Raw genomic sequence first — 12,716 nt, 5'->3', positions numbered from 1 at the left:
TGCAAACAAAGTTTGGTCTAGAAATTTAATAGAAATTGACAGCAGGTGCATATCTTGCATTCCAGGCAGACAAGCTCAACAAGCAGTAGATGAATTAGTTACACACCACTTTCCCTAAAAACTAATAGGCTCTGTTTATGCCATTTTTCAAATTTTTCCACAAATTATTTATTGCTCTTAGAAAACCCACCCTGGCCACATTGCCAAAACTAATCACCTAAGGAATCAGTGATTTCAAACATTTCACCAAATTGCCATGGTCTCAAACACATGTTCCTCCTCTTGAGAGTGCATCTTTCTGGAAAATGTAAATTAACTGAGGAAAAGAAAACTAACTCAACAAAGTTATTGCCTTGCTTCTTCTTTATGAGGCCTTGCTGAATTAGGGCACCTTCCCTTCAGAAAAGACTCTACCTTTTTCAAAAATATACATCCCAAAGAACCTGGCATAGCATCTGGTTTATATGCACATGTAAAGGTACTTATAATAACTCAGGTATTGAGCCATCAGTAAGTACTAGGCCCTGCACTTCAAAAAGTAGTTATGATTATTGCCATTTATTATTTTTTTAAAGATTCATTTGAGAGAAAGCATGTGTGTCATGCAAGTGGGATGGTGGGGGCAGTGCAGGAGGAAAGAATCTCAAGCCGACCCCCCACTGAGCACAAAGCCAGACTGAGGGCTTGATTTCATGACTCTGAGATCCCGACCTGAGCTGAAATCAAGAGTGGATCCTCAACCAACTGAGCCACCCAGGCACCCCCACGATTACTGCCATTTTAAAGATGTAGAAATTTTGCCCAACAGAGGAATTAAGTGATTATTTTCTAAGGCTTCCTAAGGGAAGTCAGTAAACTCTCTAGCTGGAATTCCAATCCAGGTCTGCCTCACTCTTCAGCTTCTGTTCCTAATCACCATAGTGTGCAGCCTCCCTGAATAAATGAAGTGAAATTTCCCCTAATTTTTTTTTTTTTTTACCAAAGCCAGCAATTTTGTTTCCTTGAGTTTGAGTAAGGCAGACAGCTACAATTTTTAATACTGATGAGCATTATCTTAAAATTGGGCATTTCTTCAGCCAGACTGTGCACAGGGACTGAGTAAAAAAAAAAAAAAAAAAAAAAAAAAACAGACATTTCTTTTCATGTACTTCCATACTTCTTTATATTTCACAATAGAGCTCTGCTATAAGAGATTTATCTGGTTAATTTTAGGGCTTGATTAAATTATTCTGAAATATAAATTGTGAACATCCTGAAACATAATTTCTCCCTCAAAAGACAAATGCCATAGTAATGTGTTCCTTGTGAACTTTTCATGTATTTATTTTTTTGGAAAGGAACAATAGATTTTGAAAATGCAACTGAAAAGGCTCGAGTAGGAGAACTTCCTTGAGGTCAGTGTTATCCACATTAGCCATATGTCCGGCAGGAAATCTGTGGCCGGTTGACATTAACAACGAATCCCCCACTTTCTCAGACCCTGGAGAGACTTGTGGCTTGTACATCCAAAAAGGCAGGGCTTGGATAAAGGATATACTTTTAGCTTTTCATATTACAGGTGTGGAATCTCTTATTTCTAGTCTTTGACCTAGTGCACACCAAGTGGTTTGTAGGGTTGACTCTTAAGCAGAGTCTGCACACTCTGAGACCAAATAATCCTATTGTTGCCTACATGAGTTTATGTGCTTCTTAATGTATTCAACTGAGTAGGGAAGGGCACACCTGGGCTGTATTTCCAGGTGAAGATCAAAGATGGGCTTTTATGCTGATCATACTTAGGACAGCTTTGCTAAATATCTAAGGTACATGTAAGAACCTCATTGAAAGAGAGATCCTCTATCTACTGCCATGCCATTGGAAAATTTAACAATTGGGAATCAAATTCCTCACCCTAACAACTGAACCATACATGGAAGCACTGCGTTCTGCATGCTACTAGTGAATGATTCTAATATTTACTTTCAAATTACACAGTAAACCCTGCCATGTGTTCACAAAGATTAGTCAACTTTTATCCTTGGCTATAACAATATATTGCTCAGAGACATATTATATAACTATTAACTTATTTTTTATATACACCTAATCTTATGTCATCTTCAGAACAGCCTATGAAATGGACATTGTTTTCATTCCCACTTTACAAATAAGGAAATAAATACAGAGAGGTTAAGGAACAGACTAAAGATCTCCAGCTGTTAAGGAGCAGAGCCTAGAAGTAAACCCAAGGCTCTGTGCTTCTAAAACACTTAACTTCATCTCAATGTTACAGTGCTTCTCATATTTGTTTCCTTGTTTATTTTTTTAAAAGATTTTATTTATTTATTCACGAGAGACACAGGGAGAGAGAGAGAGACAAAAAGAGAGAGAGGCAGAGGCACAGGTAGAGGAAGAAGCAGGCTTCCTGCAAGGAGCCCAATGTGGGACACAATCCCGGATCCCAGGATCACGCCCTGAGCCAAAAGCTCAACCGCTGAGCCACCTAGGTGTGTCCCTCATATTTGTTTTTTTTTTTAAAGATTTTATTTATTTATTCGTGAGAGACAGAGACAGAGAGAGAGAGGCAGAGACAGGCAGAGGGAGAAGCAGGCTCCATGCAGGGAGCCCAATGCGGGACTCGATCCCAGGTCTCCAGAATCATGCCCTGGGCTGAAGGTGGCGCTAAACCGCTGAGCCACCCGGGCTGCCCCCCTATTTGTTTTTTAAAAGGTTAAATCAACTTTGGCAATTTCCTCTTAGCAGATTCTAAGCATTGCTAATTCAGATTTCTCCCTTATGCAGGAAGAATTAAAGAAAAAAAAATGTGGGATGAATTCTGCCGGCTGAGACAAAAGTTAGCTTCCCATAATAGCCCCAGCTCTCCTGTGGGAGGCAGCTGCAGCAAGCGATCTGGAGCCTATACACCTTCTGGCAGTGTGACCTTGGGCAAGTCACTTAATCTCTCTGTCCTTCAGTTTTCTCATCAGGAACATGAGGGCAATAATAGAAACCCGATATTCTTGGGGATTAGAGTATTTTTAAAAGTGTTTTGCACATTTTATATGCTGTATGAGCTATCCAAGTGACTAATAAGCTCCCTGAGCTAAGTTTAGTGATCATACATAAACATCAGGAGGTATAACTAACATGTCTATCATTTGGAAATTCAGAAAGCTACTTTGCCTTGAAAAGATGATCAAACCCCCCCCCCCCCATGGCCCAGGCTGCTCTATGTGAAGCCTAAGTGTCTCTTTCTCAGATGAATTAGCTTTGTCATTGGCCGACTTAAAATTCAGTATGAATTCCTTAACATTACCTCACCTCCAAGATATACACACGCTCTAAAACTATTTTAAATTAAAAGCTTAACGACTGGGACGCCTGAGTGGCTCGGCGGTTGAGCTGCCTTCGGCTCAGGGCGAGATCCCGGGGTCCTGGGATCAAGTCCCGCATCAGGCTCCCTTCTCCCTCTGCCTGTGTGTCTCTGCCTCTCTCTCTCTCCTGAGTAAACGAAATCTTTAAGATAAAAGCTTAACAACCATTTGTGTTCTCAAGTAGTTCTTCACGCATTCTCTCTGGAGAGAAGCATGGCCCCCTTTCCAAGCCTGCAACTAACTTGCTTTAAACTACGTTCTCTAAAAATGTTTCTTCGCAGTTTGCATTTCAGTTACAGGGTGTCCCCAGTTGTTGTTGTCGTCCCAGAACAAAAGCCTAATTGCTGCTGCTACAATACAGCCCTTTTTCTGAGATCATCACGAAGCCCTCGGAGCAAACAAGAGAGGGAGTTCTTAGGCACAGCAAGCACTGCATCCAAATTCCTGCACTCCGAAGGCCGACACGAGCCCACTTATCTGAGACTCGAGCTCCTCTCTTGTATCTACACTCCCCTGCACACAGCTGTCTCGCGAATGCGTCCGAGCCCTTGAGGACACGTGTGTCTTCCCGCGTGGACGAGTTCGGGAAAACTCGGGGTCCCCTTCTCCCACCCGCGCAGCGCGAACAGGCAGGCGCCGGGCAGCGGCCCCGCCTGGGCGCGACCTGGGCGGTGGGGTCGCGGCGGGGCGCCCCGGAGCCCCAGCAGGGCCAGGCTCGCGGCGGGACGTGCCGCCAGGCCCACCCCGGCGCCCCGGCCCCGCGGGCGGGAACCCCACCTTCGCAGCCCCCGCGGGCCGTGCGCTCGCGTCGCGGGCCGGCGCGCCAACCCCCGAACGGCGGCCCCGGGGAGGGCTCGGGACTCACGCGCTGTCTCGGGCTGTCGGGGGCCTGTGCCCCGCCGGCTCCCGGCCCCGCGGGCTCTGAGAGTGCGAGGCTCCCATGGCTCGGAGCTCCGCGGCGCGCCGCTGCTCCCGGACCCCGGGCCGGGAGGAGGCGGCGGGGCGGGGGAGGAAGGGTGGGGCGGAGGGCGGGGGGCGGGCGGCTGGCTCGCGGGGAGCCGGCCTCAGGTCCCGGCCGCCGGGAAAGCCGGCGAAAGGGCGTTGCTCCCGACGCCGCCAACCCCGCCGCCAATTGCAGGGCTCGGCGTGCGCCGCGGCCGGCGGGGGGTGGGGGGTGGCGGGTGGCGGGTGGCGGGTGGCGGGGCTCCAGCCCCGGAGATGCAGAGCGCCCCGCTCCGGCGGAGTCCCGGGCCCCGGGCCGCCGCGCCCTCCCCCACCCCTCCCCCGGAAGCCCCTCGGCGGCGGAAGAAGACAGGTGAAGCGGCCGGGAGGCCCGCGCGCACCCCCGGGGCCCCGCGGACCGGGAGCTGCCGCCGTCTGCGCCCGGGGAGGCCCCGCTCGAGGCCAGAAGGGGAGCGGCTCTGCAGGGAAGCACCGGTAGGGGGCGCTGTGTGCGCCGGGATCCCGAGACCCAGGCTGCCCTTCCCAGCGGCCTCCCCAGCACGGCTTCTCCTGGGAGGGAGGCCAGGGCTGAACTGTGGAGAAAAATGAGTTTATCCCGGTTCTGCCCCCCACTCGCTGGGACAAATTACTTCTCCCTCTGCGAGTCTAATTTTCTTCATCTGAAAAAATGAGGTAGTATGTTCATTTTTACCTCCAGTGTCCCTTCTGGTTCTGTCATTGAGTTCCAAACTCTTAGGGAAAAATGCACCCTATCCCTCCTATTGCACCTGTGATCCACCTAATGATACACCTAATAACTCCCTTTGCAGAATATTTCATGCCCTTGCTCACCTGTTCCTATCACCTGCATCGCTCCCCTGCAACCTACCTTTCATCCCAGCATTTTGTTTTGTTTCCAGGCCCCCTTCTAGAACACTATCCAGCATCCTGATAGTACATGCTTTTTTCTTATTGCCTGTCTCTTTCATTAGAATGTAAACTCTGCAAAGACAGGGAATTTGTTTTGTTTTCCCGTTCCCCCAACACTACTTGGTGCATAGTGGACACTAACAATTGTCAATAAACGCATTTATCCTACCCCCATGTTACCGTTTTCCTCCCCAGTCTTCCCACACCATGTGTTAATTCCTCTAACATAGCACTTAGCAATTTTACTTTGTAATTATTTCTTTACTTGTCTGTCTTTCCACTAGAATATGAGTTCTATAATCATGAGAACACTTTCTTATCTCTATATGCAACCTTAGTGCCTGTATCCTGCCTTATATACAGTATTTGCTGAATGAATGAATGAATGAATGAGCCTGTGGCAAAGCACACAGAATGGTGTTCAACATTAACTTCGTTCTTGACTCGAAGCTTTAGGCAATAGTGATGTATGTGCCTACATTTCAATGTTCCCAGAAAGGGTCAGGAAACTCATAATAGAGACTTCTGTTTACAATGGATCTTTTTTTTTATGTCAAATTTTGACTTCCTGTTTATACATTATCTTCACTCTACCATAGATAGAGAGTTCCTAGGGTAGGGAATGCTGCCACATTGTAGGCATATACAAGCAGAACATTTGGAGATGGGAAAATAAACATTAATTAGTAAAAGTGTAGTGAGACTGGGAATGGAGGTTGTGTGGGAAGGATTTCAAATAGCTCAAGAAACGTTGACTCTTGGCCGAAGATTTTTTAAAAGCTCACATTCTTCACACATTCTGTCTGAAATACTTTGGCAATGTGATTGAAGTGCCATTGATAATGCAAACATAAGCCTGCCGGAGCTGTGGTCCCTTTGAGAGGAATACTCGGCCTCTTCTCGTGAGAAAAGTCTTTATTCCCAGTGGATCATTCCAAGGGAAAAATGGGAGGGTAAGCAATAGGAGAGGAGGAAAAGGAGGAGAAAATTTTAGAAAATTTAGACAAGATGGACTATTGGGAAAGTTTTATTATTAGTGGAGAAAGGCACAGGGTAACATCACTTAAATTGTTTAAAAGAAAAGGAAGAGAGTAAAGCCCACACCTTATAGTGATGCAGAGAAATCAAGGTAATGAGGAGAAAAAAGAGTTTGCAAAATAATGTGGAAGTTTGTATCTAGGGGGCCAAAGAGCATCTCTGCATAGATGCTTGTGTTTACTTATTTTGCTGCCTTGGCTGCTACAGAGACATGGGTGGCTGGGGTGCCAGACCCAGGGGAGTGAAGACAGTGAAGGAGAAGTCTTATCTTTGGAAAGTCAACATATGAGGGCTTTTCAGAGAAAATGCCCAAGATAAACCTGAGAGACCCAAACATCCCTCTCCCCCCTCAACGTATAGAGATTGGCTCTTCACATAGAAGCAGAGCCAAGTTCTATTTCCCCATCTCAGAGACTGGCTGCAGATCTCCAACAAAGGAATAGGTTATGGGATATGTGCAGATCCTCTGCTTAATGTCTTTTGGCTTAAAATCCTTCTAACTTTTCATGTTTCAATTAGAAGGCAAAATTTAAAAGCTCAGCATCCCTAATGAAGATATAAAATTGTTACCACGCAATCACGAGTTCTTCTCCGAGGAAAATTATTAAAGAAATGGAACCACCTCCTCTCCCTCCATGTGGTTCTGAAGCTGTGCACTCAAAGGCCATCTATAAGTTGTGGATGACCCTGCTGTCATCTGACCCATTGGCAGAGCAAGTTATGCCAGTTCTAGGGCTCAGAGCTATTCACACAGCCGAGGAGTTGTCCTTCAAGGGGAGGGCAGGAGGATGACAGCTGTACACCAATTGCTATTGCATTTGACACAGAATAAAGGAAGAATAGAAACTTCTGACTGTTTTATGGTGTCCTGTAGTTTCTGCCTAACACAACCAAAGAAGAAAAAGAAAGGGAAGAGGAAAAGAGGGAGGCAGCCTGCGTTTTGCAGTCCTTGGGCAGCAGGCTGATGGACATGATTGCCAGTTGGGATCAGAGGAGATATATGGCCTGTGATGGAGTCTTGGAGGGATAGTATTTGACATCCAGTATTAAGGTTTCCATTTTGCATTATAATTCTATCAGGAGGCATTTTTTTTAAGTATTGAAAAAAATATAAAGAAAGAAAGTTTAAGAAACTAAAATTTATGACTACCCCCTATACTGCAAAATACACACATCAGTGTCAAACCCTACTCCTAGAATGCTACTTAGGCTCTATAGAAGGATGAGAGCTAACATTTAGTAGATACTGAGAGCCTTGCTTGGTGTTTGATGAAAGTAACCACATTTTGTCCTCATAACACAGGGACATGATAACAACAGTAGGTAATAGTTTTTTGAGTACTTATTATGTGCCAGGCTGTTCTAAGTGCTTTAGATTTATTGATTCATTTGATGTCCATTACAATGTTTATAGGCACTTTTAGTATCCTCAATTTAAAAACAAGTAAAGTGAAGCATGGAAAGGTTAAACATGCCCAAGGCCACATAGTTACAAAATGGCAGAGTTAGGAACAGGGCCCAGTTAGGTTAGCTCCACAGTCATAACATAGAGCTAAGCCTCTATGCTGTATTTCTTTAATTTTTACACTGTGCATCCCATTTTCAGATGAAGAAACTGAGGTTTAGAGAGATAAGTGGCGTATACAGTATTTAAACCCAGTTCTATCTTGATTACAAAGCTTATGTTCAATATGCATTCTTTCCCCCAGCAATCATGCCAAATGAGTATTACCCTTCATAGTAGCCATCTTGGGAAATTACATGCTTATATCAGAGCTGTGCCACCTTTCCTTCTTTGGAAATTATTGAAATGTTAATTTATAAACCAAAAGGATAAAATTCAGTTTACTACATATTGTTAGTAAGGGCCACATACCGTTACTGCAAGAGACACATGTTTTTCTTGAAATTAGACAGTGTAAGTGCTCCAACATTGTTCTCCTTTTTCAAAATAGTTTTAAATATCCTAGGTTGTCTTCCCATATAAAGTTTAAAATAAATTTGTAAATTTCTTAAAAAAAAAAAAACCTTCTCTGGATTTCCCCAGGTATTACACCAAATCTATTGACTAATTTAAGGAGGATTGCTCATTTAACAACATTGAAACTTCTAATCCATGAACATGGTATAGCTCTATTTATGGAGACCTTCCTGAATTTCCCATAATGTCTTGTAGCTTTTCAGCCTATAGGTCTTGCACATCTTTTGCTAAACCTATTCCTATATGTTTTTATGCTGTTTTAGATGGTGAAATGAAATTGATTATTGTATGTTATATCCTGCAACCTAGCTAAGTTCATTATTACTTCTAATAGTTTTTTTGGGATTCCTTAGGGTTTTTTGTATGTCACTTATAAATAAAGATGGTTTTACTTCTTCCTTTATACTCTATACCCTGTATACCAGTGCCTAACACTAGCTAGGCAGGTCCATACAATATTAAATAAAGTGGTTAGAGCTAATATCTTAGTCTTTACACTGATCTTAGGTAGAAAGCATTGAATCATTCACATTGTAGCATGACATTAGCTGTCAGCTTTTGTAGGTAGCCTTAATCAAGTTGGGAAGTTTGCTTTTATTCACAATTTGTTGAGTTTTTTTTAATGATAGTTTTGAATTTCAAAAAATGCTATTTCTGTACTTCTTAAAATGACATTTTGTCCTCCTATATTCTATTAATTTATTGAATTACATTGATTTTCAGATGTCAAGCCAAACTTGCATTGCCCCTTGATTACGGTGTATAATCTTTTTATATGCTGCTAGATTTGGTTTGATGATAATATGTTGTTTGAGGATTTTTGCATCTATATCCATGAGGGATATTGATCTATAGTTTTCTTTCTTAAGATGTTTTCACCCGGCTTTGGAATCAGGATAATATGACATCATAAATTGAGTTAGGAAGTGTTTCTTCCTCCTTTATTTTCTGGAAGATTTTTTGTAAGATTGGTATTATTTTTTCTTTAAATGCTTGATAAAATTCACCAGTGAAGCCATCTGAACCAGAAGTTTTCTTTATCAGAATGTTTTAAAATTCCAAATTTCATTTCTTTGTCATAGGGCTGTTGAGAATTCCTCTTCCTTCTTGAGTCAGCTTTGTAATTTACGTCTTTCCCAAAATGTGTCCATTTCACCTAAATGGTCACATTTAATGCATAAAGATGCTCATACTAATAATAAAAAAAATAAGTAAAAAATAATAAATAATAAAAAGTGTTTGGGGCACTGGATGGCACCTCAGTTGTTTGGGCATCTGACTCTGGGTTTCTGCTTGGATCATAATCTTATTGGTAGTAAGATCAAGCCCTGAGTCAGACTCCGTGCTCAGTGGGGAGTCTGCATGAAGATTCTTTCCCTTTGTCCCTCCCCCAACAAATAAATAAATAAATCTAAAAAAATTTTAAAATAATAATGGAGTGTTCTTCTTTTCATGTCTGAAGGATCTATAATGGAGTCCTCTCTTTCATTACTGATATGACAATATCTTTTTTTTTCTTGGTCAGTTGGGATTGAGATTTATGAATTTTATTTGTATTTTCAAATGACCAACTTTTGGTTTTATTAATTTTCCCTTTTTTCCTATTCTCATTTTTAAAAAGATTTATTTATTCATTTATGATAGACAGAGAGAGAGAGAGAGAGAGAGAGAGAGAGAGGCAGAGACACAGGAGGAGGGAGACACAAGCTCCATGCCGGGAGCCCGACTCAATCCCAGGACTCCAGGATTGGGCCCTGGGCCAAAGGCAGGCTCTAAACCGCTGAGCCACCCAGGGATCCCCTCTTCTTTTATCTTATAGCAATTCAAAGTTATAATTTATTTCCCTCTAGGTTCTACTTAGCATATCCCATGAATTTTGATATGTTGTATTTTTTTTTTAATTTTCTTTATTTATTTATGATAGTCACAGAGAGAGAGAGAGAGGCAGAGACACAGGCAGAGGGAGAAGCAGGCTCCATGCACCGGGAGCCCGACGTGGGATTTGATCCCGGGTCTCCAGGATCGCGCCCTGGGCCAAAGGCAGGCGCCAAACCGCTGCACCACCCAGGGATCCCTGATATGTTGTATTTTTATTATCATTCAGTACAAAATATTTTCTAATCTCGTGTGATTTCTTCTTCAAGGTTAAACATGCCCATTCACTCAGTGTTTAGTTTCCAAATATTTATGATTTTCCTAATTATCTTACTGTTCTTAGTTTCCAATTTAATTTAATTGTGGTTAGAAAATAAACTTGAATTTACTGAGATTTGTTTATGGTCCAGAATATGGTCTATCCTGATAAACGTATCATGTACACTTGAAAAGAATGTGCATTTTGCTGTTGTTGGGTGAAGTGTTCTATAAATATCACTTAGGTCAAAGTGGTTGATAGTATATTGTTAACATTTTCTGTCTTTGCTGATTTTTGTTTACTCTATCAATTTCTTTCTTTTAAAAAAAAATCTTATTTATTCATGAGAGACACACAGAGAAAGGCAGAGACCTAGGCAGAGGGAGAAACAGGCTCCTCGCAGGGAGTCTGATCCGGGACTCAATCCCAGGACCCCAGGATCATGACCTGAGCCAAAGGCAGACACTCAACCACTGAGCCACCCAGGCATCCCAACTCTATCAATTTCTGAGAGACATTATAATCTCCAGTTATAATTACATATTTCTTCCTTTGATTCTGTCAATTTTACTTCATGTATTTTTTTTAAAGATTTTATTTATTTATTCATGAGAGACACAGAGAGAGGTGGGGGGTGGGCAGAAACATAGGCAGAGGGAGATGCAGGCTCCATGCAGGGAGCCGGATATGGGACTCGATCCCAGGACTCCAGGATCATGCCCTGGGCCAAAGCCAGGCACCAAACCACTGAGCCACCCAGGGAGCCCACTTCATGTATTTTGAAGCTGTTATTGAGCATGGACAAATTTGTGATTTTTATGTCACCTTGACTAAAACTTTTATTATTCTGAAGTGCCCTTTATCATTGGTAATACACTTTGTTTCAAAATCTATTTTGTATGATACTAATATAGCCACTTCAGCCTTCCTGTGCTTACTATTTACATGATATATCATTTTTCTATCCATCTATTTTTGAGCTGTCTCTGACTTTATATTTCAAGTATTTGTTTTTTAAATAGACTATTTTTTAGAGCAGTCCTAGGTCCACAGTTAAATTGAGCAGAAAGTATAGAGAGTTCCCTCCCCCTAAACACACATACCCTCCCCAATATCAACATCCCACACCAGTGTGGTACATATGTTTCAACCAACATTGACATCATTGTTACCCAAAGTCCATAGTTTACATTCAGATTTACACTTGGTATGAGTTTTAACAAACATACAATAACATGTATCCCCCATTGTAGTATCATACAGAATAGTTTCACTTTTCTAAAAACCTGCTGTGTTCTGCTCATTCATCCTTTCCCCTACCCCATTCCTTGGCAACCAGATATTTTTACTGTTTTTATAGTTTTGCCTTTTTCAGAATGTTATAATAGAATCAAACAGTATATAGATTTTCAGAGTGGCTTGTCTCATATGCATTTAAGGTTCCTCTGTGTCTTTTTGGTGGCTTGATAACTCATTTCTTTTCAGCCCTGAATAACATTCCTTGTGTGGATGTACCACAGTTTATTTATCCATTCACCTACTAAAGGACCTCTTGGTTACCTTGGGAGTTTTTGGCAATTATGAATAAAGCGGCTCTAAACATTATGTGAAAATTTTTGTTTATACAAAAGTTTTCAACTAATTTGGGTAAATGTCAAGAAATGTAATTGCTGGATGGTAAGAGTGTTTATTTGTAAGAAACCACCAAACTGTCTTCCAAAGGAACTGTACCATTTTGCACTCCTACAAAGCAATGGATGAGAGTTCCTGTTGATCCACATCCTCACCAGTATTTAGTGTCACCAATGTCCTGAATTTTTGCCATTCTAATAGGCACCCAGTGGTATCTATTGTTTTAATTTGTAGACTCCTAATTACATATGATGTGGCACATCTTTCATATGTTTATTTGCCATCTATATATCTTTTCCAGTGAGGTGTTACATTTGGCTTTTTTGATCCACTTAAGAATAATCACCATTTTTAGTCTTTTGATGAGTGTTTAGGCTATTAACATTTGATGTAATTATTAATATGGTTAATTGGGTTCTATCATTTTATATTTTTGTTGCCAACTTTTCTGCTTCTTCATTTTCCATTTCCTGCCTTTTTTGGTATTACTTTAATATTTTATAAATATTCCATTTTAGTTTTATTGATGGTTCTTTAGCTACGGTGTCTGCATTTTTATATTAATGGTTGACCTATAAATTACAAAATACATCCTTAACTTTTCATAGCCCATGAAAGTTAATAATGTACTTCTTCGTGCAAATTCTAAAAATGAAAAGTGCAATTCTTAAAAGAATTGAGCAGATGGACTTAACAACCAAATGGA

The 12,716-nt window shown here is 41.7% G+C and overlaps 1 protein-coding gene across 6 annotated transcripts in view; it reads right to left on the bottom strand.

Moving 5' to 3' along the window:
• The window catches only part of TACC1 (transforming acidic coiled-coil containing protein 1), a 118,695-nt gene that overhangs the window by 83,598 nt on the left and 22,381 nt on the right, over window positions 1-12,716 (bottom strand). For 5 of the 6 annotated variants that reach the window (XM_055334880.1, XM_055334881.1, XM_055334878.1 and 2 more), the window contains exon 1: window positions 4,219-4,335. The exons of the other annotated variant lie outside the window; for it this stretch is intronic. Coding sequence is in view for 3 of the 5 variants with exons in the window: in XM_055334878.1 (XP_055190853.1) it covers window positions 4,219-4,295 (77 nt within the window). In the remaining 2 variants the exon portion in view is untranslated. Of the gene's footprint in view, window positions 1-4,218; window positions 4,336-12,716 lie in introns of those variants that run through there. 6 annotated transcript variants of the gene reach the window in all.

The sequence above is a fragment of the Nyctereutes procyonoides genome, unplaced genomic scaffold (genome assembly GCF_905146905.1).
Source record: "Nyctereutes procyonoides isolate TBG_1078 unplaced genomic scaffold, NYPRO_anot_genome, whole genome shotgun sequence".
NCBI classification, from domain to species: Eukaryota; Metazoa; Chordata; class Mammalia; order Carnivora; family Canidae; genus Nyctereutes; species Nyctereutes procyonoides.
The sequence above is the reverse complement of the archived record's forward strand: the minus strand, read 5'-3'. Positions and strand labels throughout refer to the sequence as shown.